The 22855-nt window shown below is 39.6% G+C and overlaps 1 protein-coding gene across 1 annotated transcript; it reads left to right on the top strand.

The window, feature by feature from the left end:
* The first annotated feature begins 7017 nt into the window (after positions 1–7017).
* On the top strand, positions 7018–21135 carry LOC307189868 (membrane-spanning 4-domains subfamily A member 12-like). The gene is given in 7 exon segments (XM_079928358.1): positions 7018–8041; positions 15240–15377; positions 16000–16056; positions 17675–17784; positions 17786–17789; positions 20911–20955; positions 20959–21135. Coding segments are annotated over 7 exon segments (654 nt in total). The 5' UTR covers positions 7018–7834; the 3' UTR covers positions 21052–21135.
* The last annotated feature ends 1720 nt before the right edge of the window (positions 21136–22855 follow it).

The following is a 22855-nucleotide window of genomic DNA, read 5'->3' as shown; positions in this document are numbered from 1 at the left end:
TTACGAACATGTTGCTAAACTAATAATGCAAAAGAGATTATAAAATGATACTACAACTCTTGCCTTCTTACAAATAGGGTGGTTGAAGAAATAAGAATCAAAATAATGCCTGGCACAATCACATCACTATTGGCGCCAACCACACAGTTATAAGACCAGGAAGGAGAGAGAACAATGCAGAAGTCTTATTAGTAAGATTCACTGCATGGAGGTGGGTCTGGAAGGTCACCAGAAGAGAGATCATTCTGGGCTTAAAAAACACCATTCATAGAGTTTTCTGCCTATGTTTTCCTCTAAGAGTTTTATAGTGTCTGGCCTTACATTTAGGTCTTTAATCCATTTTGAGTTTATTTTTGTGTGTGGTGCTAGGCAGTGTTCTAATTTCATTCTTTTACATGTAGCTGTCCAGTTTTCCCAGTATCACTTATTGAAGAGGCTCTCTTTTCTCCATTGTATATTCTTGCCTCCTTTATCAAAAATAAGTTGACAATATGTGCGTGCGTTTATCTCTGGGCTTTCTATCCTGTTCCATTGATCTATATTTCTGTTTCTGTGCCATCACAGCAAGATCCTTTCTGACCCACCTCCTAGAGAAATGGAAATAAAAACAAAAATAAACATATGGGACCTAATGAAACTGCAAACCTTTTGCACAGCAAAGGAAACCATGAACAACACAAAAAGACAACCCACAGAATGGGAGAAAATATTTGAAAATGAAGCAACTGACAAAGGATTAATCTCCAAAATTTACAAGCAGCTCATGCAGCTCAGTATCAAAAAAACAAACAACCCAATCCAAAAAGGGGCAGAAGACCTAAATAGACATTTCTCCAAAGATATACAGATTGCCAACAAACACATGAAAGGACGCTCAACATCATTAATCATTAGAGAAACGCAAATCAAAACTACAATGAGGTATCACCTCACACCAATCAGAATGGCCATCATCAAACAATCTACAAACAGGGCTTCCCTGGTGGCACAGCGGTTGAGAATCTGCCTGCTAATGCAGGGGACACGGGTTTGAGCCCTGGTCTGGGAAGATCCCACATGCCGCATAGCAACTAGGCCCGTGAGCCACAACTACTGAGCCTGGGCGTCTGGAGTCTGTGCTCCGCAACAAGAGAGGACACGATAGTGAGAGGCCCGCGCACCGCGATGAAGAGTGGCCCCCGCTCAACGCAACTAGAGAAAGCCCTCGCACAGAAACAAAGATCCAACACAGCCAAAAATAAATAAATAAATTTTTTAAAAAATCTACAAACAATAAATGCTGGAGCAGGTGTGGAGAAAAGGGAACCCTCTTGCACTGTTGGTGGGAATGTAAATTGATACAGCCACTATGGAGAACAGTATGGAGGTTCCTTAAAAAACTAAAAATAGAATTACCATATGATCCAGCAATCCCACTACTGGGCATATACCCAGAGAAAACCATAATTCAAAAAGACACATGCACCCCAATGTTCATTGCAGCACTGTTTACAATAGCCAGGTCATGGAAACAACCTAAGTATCCATCAACAGATGAATGGATAAAGAAGATGTGGCACATATATACAATGGAATATTACTCAGCCATAAAAAGAAAAAAATTGAGTTATTTGTAGTGAGGTGGATGGACCTAGAGTCTGTCATACAGAGGGAAGTTAGTCAGAAAGAGAAAAACAAATACTGTAGGCTAACACATATATATGGAATCTAAAAAAAAAAAAAAAAAAGTGGTTCTGAAGAACCAAGGGGCAGGACAGGAATAAATACGCAGACGTAGAGAATGGACTTGAGGACACGGGGAGGGGGAAGGGTAAGCTGTGACAAAGCGAGAGAGAGGCATGGACATATATACACTACCAAACGTAAAATAGATAGCTAGTGGGAAGCAGCCGCATAGCCCAGGGGGATCAGCTCTGTGCTTTGTGACCACCTAGAAGGGTGGGATAGGGAGGGTGGGAGGGAGACGCAAGAGGGAGGGGATATGGGGATATATGTATTGGTATAGCTGATTCACTTTGTTATACAACAGAAACTAACACAACAATGTAAAGTAATTATACTCCAATAAAGATGTTAAATAAATTAATTAATTTAATTAAATGCAAAAAAAAAAACCACCATTCATTTTATCGTTCTCTTTCTGATGCCTGGATAACATGAATCACACCAATCATGAGTCACCATGATTCTGTGGTCTTTCTGAAACAAAGTTGACTTCGTGTTTTCTAAATTACCTTCAGCCTTTGAGCAGTATTATTGCCTGAAATTGTCACTTTCTAAAGCTCAAAGCATCAATAAATCTTCAGTATCTTTTCTGTCCATTTTACATAAGGGAAAAAAAAACATGTAAGAGGAACCTGTATTCACCATAACTTGTTCAACATACATGTAATGAGTCTACCACGTCTGAGACACTACAGAACACAGGGTGGGGGTGGGGACAGACATCGGCCCTGCCCCAAGGATCTCTGCCTGCAAGACATTTATTTGTATCTGTGAGACAGGACTGAAAATAAATAATTGGAATGTAACAGGACACTTCCGGAAAATGGAATAGTATGCCACTGTTAAAAATGTAATGTACAGCACAGGGAACACAGTCAATATTTTATAATAACTTTGTATGGAGTGACATCTATACAAATATCAAATTACTATGTTGTACACCTGAAACCAATATACTATTGCAAGTCAACTATACTTCAATTAAAAAAAGAATTACAGTAAATATTCGTTGACATGAAAAAGGTGTTCAGAAGACATTAAGCTAAACAACATGATCCTAATTGGGTGATTTTCAAAATCATGTGTCTCTATGTGAAATACCTATTGACATACAAGCGTTTAAAAATCTAAATAAAACTATTACCATTGAGTTGTGGCATTATGGATGCTTCTTTTTCTTTCTCTTGCTTTTTTACTATCTATATTTTCCAATTTTGTTTAGTTAACATATAGGGCATTAAAAGGCAATATGATTCTGCACTAATGAATATCAAAAAGTGCAAAGAGGTTGGAGAAAATGAGCACTTAAGGGTTTGGGGGTTTCAGAAAAGGCTTCCCAGTACAAAGGAGAGGAAAGTTGAAAGCACAGCATGTTCCAAAGTTTACCAATGGGCCTATGTATCCACTTAGGGTAGAAGAGTCAATGGTAAAAGGACTTTGGAATTAAATAAAGATAGGAGACAGGTTGGTTTGAAACAAGGAAGTTAAAAAGTACTAATACTATCCAAGTAAGTATCTCAGACCACGTCAGAGCTTGGAAAACAGAAAGACAGAAAGCAGAGAGGTGCCAAAGGAACGGAGTGAGTCCACTGACACATCTTTACCTACTTCTTCACTCAAATCAATGGGCATCAACGGTGGGGCTGGTCTACCTGCGTGGGTTCTCTGCAGCGTTCCGTTTTCCAGGCTGGAGAAATGGTGCCAACTCTTGACTCTCTGTTGGGCGAGTAGATAAGAAACCATAAGAGGGATGAAGCAGGAAAGAAATGCAACAAGGGACGAAAGAAAACCAGGAGAGGAATGAAAGAGAACGGCAGTTACTATAAAACAGGTAAAAGATACTTCAAGAGAAAACAATCAAAAGTTAATGCTAAAAAAGGTGACAGGAGGTTCAAATGTATGCCATTCCATGAAGATTAATCAAGGAGGAAGCCGCTGTGAGCAAGTAACGATGGTGTGCAGATCACCCAAGGACACAGCACCAGCAGGACAACTGCAGCACTTCGTTCTGTAATACATTTTAATGAAGGTGCTTTTTTAATGGCAAAAACAAAAACAGGTGGGGAAAATCACTCATTTTGACTAGGTCAGTATTGTTATTTGCAGATACACTGGATGATACTGTGGAAATGACCTGGTGTTATGTTTCACTATATGCTACAATGTCTTCTCACAGACAGTAGTCAACTTCACCCCGTAATGTTAAAAGTGAAATTAGTGTGGAAGGGAGGTAGAAAGAAACTAGAAACAAGTAAATTTTTCCAATTTTTATTTGAAATTATCTAATCAGAGCAACTTGCTGAGCTTCCCTCTTACTGCTAACAGTCCTGCCTTTTTATCCCATTGGACCTTCTGTTTTTTGCTCTGTTCCTTGCGCTTAAAAATAAATACATTTGCTCTAATTTTTACAACAGTAAATATTTTACCAAAGGTCAAGAGAAAAATTGTGCTAAACCAGTAGGTGGAATCTAAGAAAAGAGCTTATTCACTGGTTTCCCTTTTCTTCTATCATTTACAGGATTATCCTCATTTCAACTAAATAATTGCTTAGTTATTCCCCAAGCATTCTTCCCTCCCTTTGTAACAAACTATATAGCCATTAAGGTTGTTCACACCTTAAGTCACTTTGGCATAAACTAAAAGAACTGAGACTGGCTCAGCTCTTTAATCCTTTTTATAAAACCAGAATTTGAACGAGGAAAAAAATGCATCTGAGACCAGTGTAATCTTTATAAAACTATTAATAATTTGGGTTCTATATGGGACTCATAGGCCTTGGTCTAGGAACTAAACAGCAGATATAAAGTTTAAAAATGTTGATAAATAGATGACAAGTCTAGAGTTTTCTTATCAAATTACTCAATGAGACAAAAAAATTTACAGTGATCAATAACCAAGAAAGGAGGTAATGAGATCACATACATGTAGAAATAGTTTGGTTTTTTAATTTTTTTTATTTTTGGCCACACCACGTAGCTTGTGGGATCTTAGTTCCCCGACAAGGGATGGAACCTGTGCCCCCTGCAGTGGAAGCGTGGAGTCATAACCACTAGATCGCCAGGGAATTCCTGAAACAGTTTGTTTTAATACATTTTTAAAAACTCAAGAAAATTCTTGTTCTGGTCAATTATTGTACTGTGAGTCCCCATCTCCTATCTCCTTGACCTTGGCATTGACCTTCTGAAGTTCAATTTCTATGATAAACTTGCCACATGGCACACCCATTGTTTAAACAGGGATAGAAGACTTTTGGCTCTAATAATAGAATGACAGCTACCTTCTCTCAAGCTCTTGCCAACAGTACTGGGCACTATTCCAACAGCTTCACAGGACTTAAGGATTTAGGATTCTCTGATTTTCCCGCCAGCCCCTTTGAATGGCATCATTAGTCTCACTTTCTAGTTGCATCACAGGGACTAACAGGGATCTAGTTAAGAAAGTTAAGTTCCCAGAGTCAGGGAAGTAGCAGATTGGGGATTAGTGAAGTAGCAGATTAGGAGAGTTTGAACACTAAGTGACCACAGAAACCAGGTCCATGGGATATAAAAACTTCATATTCTCAAATGTCATTTGAGAGCTGTAGTGAGTCACTCCAAGAATCCTAGCTGTGGAACTGATTATTTTTCCATGTTTAAATAACCATCTGTAGATTAAAATGTTTCCACTTTGAAAAAGTAGTCCCTTTGGCATCAGATGTTTCCAAAATGTGTTTTCTGCCTTTATAGTGAGTGTTCAACCTTTTGCAATTGTATCCAGCATCTGAGCAGCTTAGGGTAAGAGTTATGAGTATAGGTTCTGGATTTCATTATCTCACTGTGAAATGGGGATGATGTTAGTACCTACCTCATGGGTGTTTGTAAGAACTTAGAGAGATAATATATCTCACCTATTTAACACAGCAATAATAATATAGCCAACCCATGCAGTTGTTAACAGGTCCAATTCTAAACACTTTATATGGAATAACTCTTTAATACTCTAAAGTGACCCTATAAGGAGTATATTCTTATTATCCTCATTGTACAGACAAGAAACTAAGGCAGAGAGTGGTTAACAAACCTGCCAAAGACAGAGCTGGTGTTGGAGCCAGAATGCTAACCCCAAGTTCATGCTCATAACCATGACACTAGACAGCCCCCACTGTACCTACGGTAAGCGTTTAATGAAATGCTAGCTCTCTGGACAGCTCACCTGAGGCTCACTGGGCAGAGGCCTTGCTAACTTAATTACTGAATCACTGAGAAGTCAGTCTGGTTTATAAAGTCCTCTCCACAGCATCAGAAACCAGTAGTTTTGTTTGCTGGGTAGTTACAGGTGCAGCATCAATCCCCCGTCACTAGGTGGCCTGGAAGACAAGCTCTGTAAGCCTCCTGAGTGAGCAGAGTGGCTGGAAGGGACTCCCCACCAGCACTCAAGAGCCCATATTGTAGTCCTGACTCCGCCACACGTGGCCTGTGTAACCCTGACCCATGCATTTCACCTGTCGTGGCTTCAGTGTTTCCTCTGTAAACCAAGGGGAATGCGACAGGGTAACTGGAAAGGCTCTTTCCTACCCTGAAATTTCAGGATTCTATGAGGACAGGTCTGAATAAGTGTTCCTGTTAAAACACCAGTGGTGCAAAGCTCCAGTAGGCTAATCACACTTCAAACCAGGGATGAGGGCACGCACAACTCCTACCTTCTTGAGATTCATGATGTACAAGAAAATGGTTTGAGGAGGAGGTCTCAAAAAAGGAATCTAAGGACAAAGAAGACAATTTTTGTGTGTGTCATGATTTTTTTTTTCAAGGATTAATAATGATTGCTGTCCATATCTAATTGTGCTGATTTATTTCCAATAAAATTCCCACCAAGGACTTAAGATACTCTATGCTTCCAGAAGGACAAAAATGAATAGGGAATCTCAAGGGTACTTTTCTTAAAGAATGAGAGAATTAACTTAATTGGTCATAGGTGAATAATCTACCGGAAAAGTATTAACAAATCATTTTAAATCTTGGACTGCCTTTCATATTCCAATCATATTCTTGATCTCTATATTCATTTTCTATTTATTGATATGACAAATTACCAGAAACTTAGTGGCTTAAAACAACACAACTTCATCATCTGACAGTTCTGTAGGTCAGAAATCCAACACCAGTTTCACTGAGCTAAGATCAAGGTGTCAGCAGAGCTGCATTCCTTTCTGACATCTCTAGGAAAGAATCTGTTTTCCTTGTTTTCTCTAGCTTCTAGAGGCCACCATATCCCTTGCCTCATGGCTCACTTCCTCCTCTTTAAAGCCAGCAGCACAGCATCTCTCTAACTCTACCTCCATCATCACATCTCTTTCTCTGACTCTCTTCTACCTCCCTCTTCCACTTTTAAGGACCCTTGTGATGGCACTGGGCCCACCCAAATAATCCAGGAAAATCTCCCTGTCTTAAAGTCAGCTGATTATCAATCTCAATGCCATCTGCAACCTTAAATACCTCTGCCATGTAACCTAACATATTCACAATTGCCTAGATTAGAATGTGGACATCTTTGGGGAAAGGAGAAGGGTGCATTATTCTGCCTACCACCATCCCTTCCCTCTTTCTGTTGTCCTTCAGATGCAATGAACTCACAGAAGATCAATATATATAAACACTTTACAAAATCAAATGAGAAGGGCTTCCCTGGTGGCGCAGCGGTTGAGAGTCCGCCTGCCGATGCAGGGGACGCAGGTTCGTGCCCCGGTCCGGGAAGATCCCACATGCCGCGGAGCGGCTGGGCCCGTGAGCCATGGCCGCTGAGCCTGTGCGTCCGGAGCCTGTACTCCGCAACGGGAGAGGCCACAACAGTGAGAGGCCCGCGTACCGCAAAAAAAAAAAAAAAAAAAAAATCAAATGGGAATTGGAAAGTAAATGTATCCTCATCTTCCCCTCCTTCCCTTCTTTCAAACTGTAGGATGTATAGGGTTCCAAAGTCAAATAAGTATCACTCATATTGGTTGTCATTGCCCATTAACTGCTCACTTGCTTTCCTTCATTTGCATAGATAATGGACATTTGACAAGATTTCCTTTAGTTTCCTTTCTGGGTAAATTTATCATTTTGCTATGTTTTGTAATACTTAGGACATAATGATGTCATCCAAGCCAACAGCCTTCCCCAGGATGTGTGAAACCAAACTTAATCCTTACCCACCAAGCTACTCTACGGCTCCTGGGTCTCAACGACCTCTGAGCTTCATCAGCCTAGGAAACCAAGCGCAGAGTGGTCAGCCTCCCTTCATTACTTCTCCAGGAACCTTCACCAACAGTCGGCAGGGTCCAGGAAATATACAAATGGTAAGTTAAGCTAGAGGAGAAGCAGCTACAAGCTTTAAAGAAGAAGCAAAGACACTAGGGGTAAGTCTACTTACTACTAGAATTTTTATTTTGCATTTGTAAGGTTTTATTGTGCTTATAAGCTATAGGTGGAGAGAAGTTTATGATCTCATGACATACGCCCAATCATTAGAAAGGCTGGAATGCTACTCTGGAAACAGTATCCCTTTTAGGTAGAAATAATTAGTCTGCATACAGATTTTGCCCCCAAATTCATTTTACTTTGGATTCAAGCAAAAATCTAATGGGTGACAAAGGATTCTTTGTAGCAGGATGATTCAGTAACACTGACATTCTGGAAATGCCACCACTTCTAGCTTGATCTCACTTTTGCAAAGGATATTCTGGGTACCCTCCATCCTGTCTCTGGATTAGTTTCAAGCCTGGTATTTGTATAGAGGCAAGCTCATATTGAGGGCTGCCTTAAAAACAGAAGGAACTACAAATGGGCCGTCTGGGGAAACTGGGTGTGAAAGAACTAGGGGCCATTCCATCTGCTCTCCCCTCACCCAGTGCCCATGGAGATGTTGACTTAACTGCATGTCAATTCCATACGGGGCACTTTGACCATTTCTAATCTAGTTTATAGAGGCACTGTAAATAAAATATGCCCTATATGTACATGAAGACTCCACTGGCATAGGTGGCATTATTAGTTCCTTTGCTGTGCTTTTGAAGAACCTCTTTCACGCCACTAACACAACTCCTCCAAATGGTACTGTCCCTCCCTGTGTGCAGCTCTAACTTCTCTGCTAGAGGCTTCCATAAATTATATTGAGTGCCCATTATATGCCAGATCTCTTCTAGCCATCACAGGAAAGTAAAACTGAGCATCAGCTCCCCTGCAGCAGGCAGACGTAAGCTGGGAGGCGGCCTCTCAGATCCTCCTCCTGCCAGGGAGAGGAAGTTCCCTGCTCCCATTGGGCCACTGGCACAGACTAGCACACCACACAGCTGGCCCCATACAGGCGCTGGGAATACGGCACAGAACAAATCAGGCATAACCTCTGCCCTCATGGAGCTCAGAACCTAGTGGGAGAATCAGACTACACACACAATAAAGAATTAAGGTACCCAGTGTGCTGGAAGTTGATAAAAGATATGGAAAGAATAAAGAAGTGTGAAAGGGATAAGCAGTTCCAGGCAGTGAGGGGGTAGCAGTTTCAAGCTGGTCAGAGCAGGCTTTCCTTAGAAGACGACATGTGAGCAAAGACATGAAGTGAGGAGTGAGCCTTGTGGATGTCAGGCAAGAGGTTCCCGGTAAAGTCAGAAGGTCTTTCGAGGAAAATGTGGCATGTTTGAAGAACAGGGAGGAGGCAGATAAAGGAGAATAGAGGGCTTCCCTGGTGGCGCAGTGGTTGAGAGTCCGCCTGCCGATGCAGGGGACGCGGGCTCGTGCCCCGGTCGGGGAGGATCCCACATGCCGCGGAGCAGCTGGGCCTGTGAGCCATGGCCGCTGGGCCTGCGCATCTGGAGCCTGTGCTCCTCAACGGGAGAGGCCACAACAGTGAGAGGCCCGCGTACCGTGCAAAAAAAAAAAAAAAATTCCCAGGTCTGCCCCTCAGTAATTGTGTGACCTTGGGCACTGCTATGGTCTGAATGTTTCTGGCCCCCTCCAAAATTCGTAAGTTGAAATCCTAACTCTCAAAGATGATAGTATTAGGAGGTAGGCCTTTGGGAGGTGCTTATTAGGTCATGAGAGTGGAGCACTCGTGAATGAGATTATTGCCTTATGAAAGAGACTCCTGAGAGATCGCTCACCCTTTGCACCATGTGAAGACACAGAGGCACGGGCTGTGAACAGGAAGAGGGCCCTCACCACAAGGTGACTGTGCTGGAATGTTGAACTTGGACTTCCCAGCTTCCAGAACTGTGCACAATAAAATTCTGTTGTTTATAAACCACACAGTCTGTGGTATTTTGTTACAGCAGCCTGAACAGAGTAAGACAGATACCTAATTTCTTAAAGTCTCTGTGTCTCCATCCCGTTGTTTGGGAGAATTACATGTACAATAAATGTAAGGTGCTTAGAAATTATCAAGCATACTGTTAATGCCTAATAAATTGTTTTTTCTTCATTGATACTTTCCCCAGAACTCGGATTACCCAAGCAGAGAACTGGTCCATTTGCAAAACACAGACATTGAAGTCACAGTTACAGCAATTTTTTCTAAGAGTCTTGGAGGCTCTCAGGGGATGCTAATGCACGCCTATGCAGTAGCACTTTTTGAAGAATCCTTGGGCCACATGAACAAGCCTCACCAAATACCTCAAACAAGGCTTTACTGAAAACTTCCCTAATATGGGAAAGGAAAGAGTCAATCAAGTCCAGGAAGCGCAGACAGTCCCAGACAGGATAAATCCAAGGAGAAACATGCCAAGCAAGACACATACTAATCAAAGTATCAAAAATTAAATACAAAGAAAAAATATTAAAAGCAGCAAGGGAAAAACAACAAATAACATACAAGGGAATCCCCATAAGGTTAATAGCTGATCTTTCAGCAGAAACTCTGCAACCCAGAAGGGTGTGGTAGGACAAATATAAAGTGATGAAAGGGAAAAAACTACAACCAAGGTTACTCTACACAGCAAGGATCTCATTCAGATTTGACGGAGAAATTAAAACCTTTACAGACAAGCAAAAACGAAGAGAATTCAGCACCACCAAACCAGCTTTACAACAAATGCTAAAGGAACTTCTCTAGGCAGGAAACACAAGAGAAGTAAAAGACCTACAATAACAAACCCAAAACAATTAAGAAAATGGTCATAGGAACATACATATCGATAATTACCTTAAATGTAAATGCATTAAATGCTCCAACCAAAAGACACAGACTGGCTGAATGGATACAAAAACAAGACCTGTATATATGCTGTCTACAAGACACCCACTTCAGACCTAGGGACACATACAGACTGAAAGTGAGGGGATGGAAAAAGATATTCCATGCAAATGGAAATCAAAGCTGGAGTTAGCAATACTCATATCAGACAAAATAGACTTTAAAATAAAGATTATTACAAGAGACAAAGAAGGACACTACATAATGATCAAGGGATCAATCCAAGAAGAAGATATAACAATTGTAAATATTTATGCACCCAACATAGGAGCACCACAATACATAAGGCGAATGCTAACAGCCATATAAGAGGAAATCGACAGTAACACAATCATAGTAGGGGACTTTAACACCCCAGTTTCACCAAAGGACAGATCATCCAAAATGAAAATAAAAAAGAAAACAAAAGCTTTAAATGATACATTAAAAAACATGGACTTAATTGACATTTATAGGACATTCCATCCAAAAACAACAGAATACACTTTCTTCTCAAGTGCTCATGGAATATTCTCCAGGATAGATCATATCTTGACTCACAAATCAAGCCTTGGTAAATTAAAAAATATTGAAATCATATCAAGTATCTTTTCCAACCACATTGCTATGAGACTAGATATCAATTACAGGAAAAAATCTGTAAAAAATACAAACACACGGAGGCCAAACAATACACTGCTAGGTAACCAAGTGATCACTGAGGAAATCAAAAAATACCTAGAGACAAATGACAAAGAAAACACAACAACCCAAAACCTATGGGATGCAGCAAAAGCATTTCTAAGAGGGAAGTTTATAGCAATACAATCCTACCTCAAGAAACAAGAAGCATCTCAAATAAACAACCTAACCTTGCACCTAAAGCAATTAGAGAAAGAAGAAGAACAACAACAACAAAAAGTTAGCAGAAGGAAAGAAATCATAAAGATCAGATCAGAAGTAAATGAAAAAGAAATGAAGGAAACAATACCAAAGATCAATAAAACTAAAAGCTGGTTCTTTGAGAAGAGAAACAAAGGTGATAAACCATTAGCCAGACTCATCAAGAAAAGAGGGAGAAGACTCAAATCAACAGAATTAGAAAAGAAAAAGGAGAACTAACAACTGACACTGCAGAAATAAAAGGATCATGAGAGATTACTACAAGGAACTATATGCCAATAAAATGGACAACCTCGAAGAAATGAACAAATTCTTAGAAAAGCACAACCTCCTGAGACTGAACCAGGAAGAAGTAGAAAATATAAACAGACCAATCACAAGCACTGAAATTGACACTGTGATTAAAAATCTTCCAAAAAACAAAAGCCCAGGACCCGATGGCTTTACAGGCGAATTCTATCAAAAATGTAAAGAAAAGCTAACACCTGTCCTTCTCAAACTCTTCCAAAATATAGCAGAGGGAGGAACACTCCCAAACTCATTCTACAAAGCCACCATCACCATGATACCAAAACCAGACAAAGATGCCACAAAGAAGGAAAACTACAGGCCAATATCATTGATGAACAAAAATGCAAAAATCCTCAACAAAATACTAGCAAGCAGAATCCAACAGCACATTAAAAGGATCATTTACCCTGATCAAGTGGGGTTCATCCCAGGAATGCAAGGATTCTTCAATATATGCAAATCAATCAATGTGAGAAACCATATTAACAAATTGAAGGAAAAAAAACATATGATCATCTCAATAGATGCAGAAAAAGCTTGTGACAAAATTCAACACCCATTTATGATAAAAACCCTCCAGAACGTAGGCATAGAGGGAACTTAGCTCAACATAATAAAGGCCATATATGACAAACCAACAGCCAACATCGTTCTCAATGGTGAATGGTGAAAAACTGAAACCATTTCCTCTAAGATCAGGAACAAGACAAGGTTGTCCACTCTCACCACTATTATTCAACATAGTTTTGGAAGTCCTAGCCACGGCAATCAGAGAAGAAAAAGAAATAAAAGGAATACAAATTGGAAAAGAAGAAGTAAAGCTGTCACTGTCTGCAGATGACACGATACTATGCATAGAGAATCCTAAAGATGCTACCAGAAAACTACTAGAGCTAATCAATGGATTTGGTAAAGTAGCAGGTTACAAAATTAATGCACAGAAATCTCTTGCATTCCTATACACTAATGATGAAAAATCTGAAAGAGAAATTAAGGAAACATTTCCATTTACCATTGCAACAAAAAGAATAAAATACCTAGGAATAAACCTACCTAGGGGGACAAAAGACCTGTATGCAGAAAACTATAAGACACAGATGAAAGAAATTAAGGATGATACAAACAGATGGAGAGATATACCATATTGATACAAACAGATGGAGAGATATACCATATTCTTGGATTGGAAGAATCAACATTGTGAAAATGACTATACTACCCAAAGCAATTTACAGATTCAATGCAATCCCTATCAAACTACCAATGGCATTTTTCACAGAACTAGAACAAAAAACTTCACAATTTGTATGGAAACACAAAGGACCCCGAAAAGCCAAAGCAATCTTGAGAAAGAAAAACAAAGCTGGAGGAATCAGGTTCCCTGACTTCAGACTATACTACAAAGCTACAGTAATCAAGACAGTATGGTACTGGCACAGAAACAGAAATATAGGTCAGTGGAACAGGATAGAAAGCCCAGAGATAAACCCATGCACATATGGTCACCTTATCTTTGATACAGAAGGCAAGAATATAAAACGGAGAAAAGAGAGCCTCTTCAATAAGTGGTGCTGGGAAAACTGGACAGCTACATGTAAAAGAATGAAATTAGAACACTCCCTAACACCATACACAAAAATAAACTCAAAATGAATTAAAGACCTAAATGTAAGGCCAGACACTATAAAACTCTTAGAGGAAAACATAGGCAGAACACTCTTTGACATAAATCACAGCAAGATCTTTTTTGACCCACCTCCTAGAGTAATGGAAATAAAAACAAAAATAAACAAATGAGACCTAATGAAACTTAAAAACTTTTGCACAGCAAAGGAAAACATAAACAAGATGAAAAGACAACCCTTAGAATGGGAGAAAATATTTTGCAAATGAAGCAACTGACAAAGGACTAATCTCCAAAATTTACAAGCAGCTCATGCAGCTCAATATCAAAAAAACAAACAACCCAATCCAAAAAGGGGCAGAAGACCTAACTACACATTTCTCCAAAGAAGACATACAGATTGCCAACAAACACATGTAAGGATGCTCAACATCACTAATCATTATAGAAATGCAAATCAAAACTACAATGAGGTATCACCTCACACTAGTCAGAATGGCCATCATCAAAAAATCTACAAACAATAAGTGCTGGAGAGGTGGGAATGTAAATTGATACAGCCACTATGGAGAACAGTACGGAGGTTCCTTAAAAAACTAAAAATAGAACTACCATACGACCCAGCAATCCCACTACTGGGCATATACCCTGAGAAAACCATAATTCAAAAAGAGTCATGTACCACAGTGTTCATTGCAGTTCTATTTACAATAGCCTGGAGATGTAAGCAACCTAAGTGTCCTTTGACAGATGAATGGATAAAGATATGTGGCACATATATACAATGGAATATTAACCAGCCGTAAAAAGAAACGAAATTGAGTTATTTGTAGTAGGTGGATGGACCTAGAGTCTGTCATACGGAGTGAAGTAATTCAGAAAGAGAAAAACAAATACCGTATGCTAACACATACATATGGAATCTAAAAAAAAAAAAAAAAAAAAAATGTTTTGAAGAACCAAGGGGCAGGACAGGAATAAAGATGCAGACGTAGATAATGGACTTGAAGACACGGGGAGGGGGAAGGGTAAGCTGGGACGAAGTGAGAGAGTGGCATGGACATATATACACTAACAAATGTAAAACAGATAGCTAGTGGGAAGCAGCCGCATAGCACAGGGAGATCAGCCCGGTGCTTTTTGACCACATAGAGGGGTGGGATAGGGAGGGTGGGAGGGAGGGAGACACAAGAGGGAAAAGATATGGGAACATATGTATATGTATAGCTGATTTACTTTGTTACGAAGCAGAAACTAACACACCATTGTAAAGCAATTATACTCCCATAAAGATGTGAAGAAAAAAAAGAAAAAAACAAGGCTTTATGCTGAGGCCCTGGCCCTAGCGTATGTCAAAATCTTAATGGCCCACCTCCTGTAGAGGTATAGCTAAATGACACCATGGATCTTGACAGAGTTGACAATAAATAAGGAGCAGCAGCAATGATAGTGATGTTTCAGTGGTGCCTGAAGATGAAGAAGCAATTTTTAAATGTCTGTTTTCTTTTTTCAGGCAATCCAGATCATGACTGGATTGAGGCACATTGACTTCGGAATTATTGGGGGTTTAATGGCCTCTATTTATAACCAAGAGTTGGGTTTTGCTTCCTTGTCTTTTATTGGCGGATATCCATTCTGGGGCGACCTCTCTGTGAGTAGCCTGCTGCAACAGCTGTCCTTCTCAGCTTATCAAGTATAGCTGTCCCCAGTCTATGTACAACTCATCTTTTAATAAGCCCTGCATCTGATCAGCTGGAGAATTTAGATACTAGATATTAATATTAGATATTAATTAGATAGAGAATTAAATAAAGAAGAGCTTTTGTTCTCCATTTTAACTTGCAGCCTAAACTCACACCCTAAAGTTTACACTAATCAAGTAACCAGCAAACCAAAGTTTTATTTCCCTATTACATTTTAGATGGAAATGTATGTGCTGGGTGGAAAGTGGCAAAAAGAGGTGATCGGGAACATGATTAAAAATATGCAATTGATCATGAGAAGAGACTAAGCAGTGAGGTCAGAAGTCATCCGAACAAGGAAAACTAACAAGGGAAGGAGGTCTTTTTGTGCGAGAAACTAAGGAGAAAAAAGAAAAGGATGTCAAAAGGACATAGAAACCTCGAGAGTTACTCCAAAAAATTGAGAAGTACGAGAGGAATTTTTGAGAGGGAAATATAAATAGGTCAACCTTTCATCATATAAACAGAAGTATTTCCCAGGAAAAATCAAAGGACCCATCATTTCACAAATAAATTTGTTTCTTTCTACAGTTCATTATTACTGGAGCACTCTCTATTTCGGCATCCAAGCAGTTTTCCCCTTGTCTGGTAAGTTAGAATGTTTCTACTTTTTAATCCCTTTAAAGATTAACTTATTTGGGTAAGAAAACTGAGAAGCCAGATTCAGAACGTGAGAAGGGGAGCATTTTCTTCCCAGAAGTATCTGTGGGTTGCCTCCATGGTACGTGTGCCCTCACATGGTCTACACAATTTACCACTCAGAAATGGCTCAACATCCCGACTCTTTAATTCACAAGAGTGGAAATTAGTAAAGATGGGGTTGTTTACTTCCAAGGCTCCCTGGTTCAGTGGGGTCACACTGCACGGGGGACACTCCAAACAGAAACAAAGAAGCCAGGGGACACCCTCTTGCCACTTCAGTATCAAAGACTCTACTATGCATTTGCTATTTCTCAGTTCTGCCTTGCCTTGTATTGTTATTTTTTCTTTGTGCATGTCTCCTAGTCTTATTCAGATTTGACTTTTGTTTTATAGTTCTTCAGATCATCATGAAAAACACCTAGCTCAGGACCTAAGAAGAGTCCATAAATCCCTGAGACAGGCCTTTCAATTCTTTCTGTCACAGCACTCCACCTTTTGCAATCTCCTGGTCCACTTTTGAAACAGGAGAAAGAAAATCGTTTGCCAAGAACTAGAGACAACTAGAACAAAAGTGGTTTCAAGATTATATTTAATCCAGCACAAGAGGGAAGAACTGGAAAATAGGAACACAGAGTCATGTTACTCATACTTTCCCAGACTAGACTACACTAGACTAAAAATAAAATAAAATAAATCAGTCTAATCTTGACTACTCTTGTTGTAATCCAAAAACAAAATAAAATATCCTCTCACTGCATGATTTAGAGATGCGTCCCTCTAACTATGCTTGTCCAAGCATAGAATCTGTCCATTTGGAGAAGAGAGCTAAAATTATACCTAAAGCGATTCTGCTAGGAGCCCTTCAGAGGCCTTCAGAAGACTATCTAAGGCATGCTGAAGCAGCAGCACGTTCCAAAGAACTCCTAACAAGTCAGCTGAGGACTTGGTTTCACAATTATTCTGCTGAATTTCAAAGTCTTCTTGTAGAAACTGGGGAACGTTTTATACTCTGCCCATTCACCCCTACCCTCAAAAGCCTAACAAGTTCCTCATTCTAAATCTATCTAGTCCTTAGAAAGACAAGGGTTTCATGAATTCCTAAATTTATCAGCACAGATTTTTTGTGTGTATAGACTTTTCCATCTATAAAATTGGATGCTATATAGTACTACCTCCTATAGTGGTTGCAAGAGTTCTACGAAATAACGCATTTACATGATTTAATACAGTGACTGTCACAGAAAAAATGCTCATTATAAGTTTGTCATTTGATTGTTTTAAAAAGGGAATATAATGTTATTTTGCATGAGGCTTAGACAAATATAATAGATGAGCTTCTGCTTTGTACTATTTACATTTTTCTACAGATCTTAGAAATACCCTACATTTAGGCGGCATATAGAATAGTTTTCATGGTAACTCTCCAGAAGGGAAGAGGAAAAAAATCATTTCAATTTTTTTTTCAAGATTTCAAAGATTAAGAACCGTGAGATTTAATTGCTTCTTATTTCATTTAATTTCACCCATCTTACATATGATTTATCTTTCCTGCCATCTCCCTCAGATAAAAGGCAGCCTAGGAATGAACATTGTTAATTCTGTCTCTGCCTTCATGGGGGTGATTCTGTTGCTGGTGGATGTGAGCATTAATGGGCTGCCTAATCAAGACTACTGGGGCAGTGGCTAAGTATCCCATCACCTACCATGTGCCTCCTCTCTTTCCACTCACTTAGAGTGGATCTGTATTTTATTTCTTATTACTGTACAGCAGCTCTAGTAGAGGGCTCTAGTACAGCCCTCTACTAGAGGGCTCTAGTACAGCCCTCTAGTAGAGGGCTCTAGTACAGCCCTTTTTCTATTCCAGCCCTACTCCTGGTCATGGGATCTCTAGGACTAGAGAATAAAGTGGGAGAGTCACCTCTGTAGATGAACTAGGGCAGAAAGGGCACCCCTTAGTGGTCCATCTCATGGGTAGTCACATAGGGAAGACTCCTAAAGGGTATACAGAAACACTGGGAAAAAAAGCTCCCAGAAATAAAAGAGTAACTGAATTTGTACGCTGAATGAGAATAACCTATACTAGGAGAAAGAGATGCAAAATAAGTGAGATACAGATATAGATACATAGATATCAATATTGATATTGATACATATTGAAATATATGTATCCTTGTTAAGGCATAAGGTATAGAAAAGGATTCTTTGAGGTTTTAGGCAGAAAAATCAAATTACTTACAAGCAGGAAAAAAAATCAGCTGACTCGGTCTCTACTACAACAACATTCAGTGAGGGAAAATCATGGAGCAATATCTATAAAGTTTTGATGAAAAGAAAATGTGACTCAAGAATAACAAGTCCAGGGACTTCCCTGGTGGTGCAGTAGTTAAGAATCCGCCTGCCAGAAGACCTAAATAGACATTTCTCCAAAGAAGACAGACAGACTGCCAACAAACACATGAAAGAATGCTCAACATCACTAATCATTAGAGAAATGCAAATCAAAACTACAATGAGGTATCATCTCACACCAGTCAGAATGGCCATCATCAAAAAATCTAGAAACAATAAATGCTGGAGAAGGTGTGGAGAAAAAGGAACACTCTTGCACTGCTGATGGGAATGTGAATTGGTTCAGCCACTATGGAGAACAGTATGGAGGTTCCTTAAAAAACTACAAATAGAACTACCATATGACCCAGCAATCCCACTACTGGGCATATACCCTGAGAAAACCAAAATTCAAAGTCATGTACCACAATGTTCATTGCAGCTCTATTTACAATAGCCCAGAGATGGAAGCAACCTAAGTGCCCATCATCGGATGAATGGATAACGAAGATGTGGCACATTTATACAATGGAATATTACTCAGCCTTAAAAAGAAACGAAATTGAGCTATTTGTAATGAGGTGGATAGACCTAGAGTCTGTCATACAGAGTGAAGTAAGTCAGAAAGAAAAAGACAAATACCGTATGCTAACACATATATATGGAATTTAAGGAAAAAAAATGTCATGAAGAACCTAGGGGTAAGACAGGAATAAAGACGCAGACCTACTGGAGAACGGACTTGAGGATATGGGGAGGGGGAAGGGTGAGCTGTGACAGGGCGAGAGAGAGTCATGGACATATACACACTAACAAACGTAGTAAGGTAGATAGCTAGTGGGAAGCAGCCGCAGGGCACAGGGATATTGGCTCGGTGCTTTGTGACAGCCTGGAGGAGTGGGATAGGGAGGGTGGGAGGGAGGGAGATGCAAGAGGGAAGACACACGGGAACATATGTATATGTATAACTGATTCACTTTGTTATAAAGCAGAAACTAACACACCATTGTAAAGCAATTATACCCCAATAAAGATATTAAAAAAAAAAAAGAATCCGCCTGCCAATGCAGGGGATACGGGTTCAAGCCCTGGTCCGGGAAGATCCCACATGCCACGGAGCAACTAAGCCCCGTGCGCCACAACTACTGAGCCTGCGCTCTAGAACCTGCTAGCCACAACTGCTGAGCCCGCGAGCCACAACTACTGAAGTCCGCACGCCTAGAGCCTGTGCTCCACAACAAGAGAAGCCACTGCAATGAGAAGCCCATTCACTGCAACGAAGAGTAGCCCCCTACTCGCCACAGCTAGAGAAAGACTGCACGCAGCGACAAAGACCCAACGCAGCCAAAAATAAATAAATAAAATTGTTTTTTAATTTAAAAAATAAAAAAAAACAAGTCCAATAAAATCCTTGTGACAGTATAAAAGCAACAAGAAGATACTCTCAGTAAAACAACAACACACATGGGCACTGTTGCTAAAAAAAAAAGAAGAGTAATATTCAACCATACACGAGGTAGACTAAATCAAGAATGTAGAAACGCAAGGAGAAGCTGTGTAAGGAGATTCGTGAAAAGCACAAAAACTGGAAGGTGAAGAGAGAAGATGAGAGGTAAGACAAGCATGCTAATCTCTCATTTTTCATAATAAACAATCATCTAATACTGCCTCAAACTGAAACTTGTAGGTTTAAAATGATGTCAACTTCTTCATGGATTTTGTAAACTTGACTTCTTTTTGTTCTTTTAAAATCAGGTAATACTTTTATTTCAAAATAGGAAGTAAAAACGATTCCATTATTAAAAAATGGTGTTTCCCTCTATTGCTCTCTCATTCCCTCCCTTGCTTGTTCTCCTTTTTTTCTCTCTCTTGCTGTCTCTGCATGCAACCACTTTTCTTTTTTATTTTTTTCTATTTTTTTGTCTGCCCTACACGGCATGCCAGATCTTAGTTCCCCGGCCAGGAATCGGACCTGTGCCCCCTGCAGTGGAAGCGCAGAGTCCCAACCACTGGACCGCCAGGGAAGTCCCTGCATCCACTTTTCTATTTGCCTTTTGCCCATACGTAGAGTTCTAGAATAACAGGTCTCAGCTGTTACTTTAGCTCATTTCTGGGCAGTGGCATTTGGGATGACTGGTTGTGTTCTATGTTACTTGATTTATTTTTTTATTTTAATGAGCAAGTAAATTTTTATTAGAAAAAAAAAGCCACTGCAAAAAAAAAAAACTCTACTTCCTTTCTAATGTTTCTAAATGAAACAGTCTACTGGCAAAAAGGGAAGTCTTCTGGCATTTTAAAGAAATTCCAAAGTTAGTTTACATTCCCCTGAAATAAGCATGTGATGACAGAGAAATGATCCCAGAGCTAGGTGAGTACAAGCAATAGTACATTTGATGAATCAGAACTTTTTGAAGCCAGGGTGAAGCCCTCCTGATTTAGTCAACATTTCAGTGTGTTTATTCCGGATTTCAGCTTGCTGGGAAAGGAATTTCAGCCATGCTGACCATCTTCTCTCTTTAGGAGTTTTGCATAACTTGTGTCACAGCACATTTTGCCAGCCAAGCAATCACCAACACCAATGGCGGTGAGTTGGGCCTCTTCTCTGGAAGATAATCTGAGTATGTGCTGAAGGAATACAGACTTCAGTGTCAGCTAAGTCCCACTGCGGGCTTACCACAGCGCTCTTGGCCCTCTTCCCTGATGGGACCAGGGAGGTTACTGAACAGGATTATAGTAACAATATTGTTTGCTTGTTCCATTCTTTCCAGTCTGTCCTTGGTATTCCAATTGTGTATGCAAATAGTCCCTTGACAACAGGGTGGTCCTCAGTTCCTCCCAGAAATGATGGCCACCAAACTCATACCACCTAATACCACCAGGTATTAAAAGAAAAAGGAAGCTCATGCAATCTCATGGGGTAAAACTACCTGCAGAAACTTCTTAAGAAGCAGCCTCGACTCTCCACGATGACTGCTGACCTTTAAAGACTGTGTTTCAGATTTGTTCTTAGTTTATCACGAATGATAACTGCATGGACCTCCCTGCCACTGTTTCTTCCTACATATGCCACTACCACTCACTGGCAAAGGCGAAGGGCCAGAGGACCGGAAATGACTGCAACTCTCTTGAAGTTAGAAAATTTCCTGTTAATGTTACCCTTTCCTCAATAAAATATTACTAGGAACAGAAGCCTTTTTTGGTATTTTTTTATTCATTTGGTTTGTTATTGGTTGTTAAGTAGGAGATCTGACTAAATGCTGCAAAGCAGACTGATAAAATTTCTTTGATGATGATTTACAGGGTGTCCAGGTAAATGTTATATCCTACCACAGAAGGTATATGCCTATTATTAATATGATGCTATTTAAAGCCCTTACGGTAGTTTCATTCTGGAATATCTAAAAACGTATTCATTAATTCATTCATTTGCTCAAAATAGGTATTACACTACTACTTTGTGACCAAACACTGTGCTATTCAATTACATAAAATTAAGATTTTATGTACTTTTTATTTGGGGTAATAGAAAGTGGGATAAAGTGGGCTTTATTGAAATGCCAGTGTACACATGTTTTTTTTTCAGGTACAAGTAACAAATGCTGGGTTTAAGTACAAAGACTTCACCCCAAAAATATAACTTAAACTGTATGAGAAAAACCAAAGTGCATCCTATATTTAGTCTCTTCATTCCTCAGAAGAATACAGGTTATTATTAGACCTCTAGGGCGTCTTCCAATTCTAAACTCTAAGGTTAATAATTCATCATGAAATACATGGGTTCAAGAATTATCTTTCCGCCCTTGTACACTGTTGGTAGGAATGTACATTGGTGCAGCCACTGTGGAAAACAGTATAGAGGTTTCTCAAAGAACTAAAAATAGAACTACCATATGACCCAGCAATTCCACTCCTGGGTATATACCCAAAAAAAACCCCAAAACACTAAATCGAAAAGATACATGCACCCCCATGTTCACAGCAGCACTATTTACAATAGCCAAGACATGGAAACAACCTAAGTGTCCATCAACAGATGAATGGATAAAGAAGATGTGGTGCAGATATACAGTGGAATACTATTCAGCCATAAAAAAGAACAGTATTTTGCCATTTGCAGCAACATGGCTGGACTTGGAGAGTATTATGCTATGTGAAATAGGTCAGTGAAAGATAAATACTGTATGATATCACTTATATGTGGAATCTAAAAAATATAACAAAACTAGTAAATATAACCAAAATAAAGCAAACACAGATATAGAGAACAAACTAGTGGCTACCAGTGGGGGGAGGGGGGTGTGCAATATAGGAGTGAGGGAGTGAGAGGTATAAACTATTGGGTGTAAGATAGGATCAAGGATGTATTGTGCAACATGAAGAATATAGCCAACAATTTTGTAATAACTGTAAATGGAAA

The sequence above is a fragment of the Stenella coeruleoalba genome, assembly GCF_951394435.1.
Source record: "Stenella coeruleoalba genome assembly, chromosome: 8".
Lineage (NCBI taxonomy): Eukaryota > Metazoa > Chordata > Mammalia > Artiodactyla > Delphinidae > Stenella > Stenella coeruleoalba.
The sequence above is the reverse complement of the archived record's forward strand: the minus strand, read 5'-3'. Positions and strand labels throughout refer to the sequence as shown.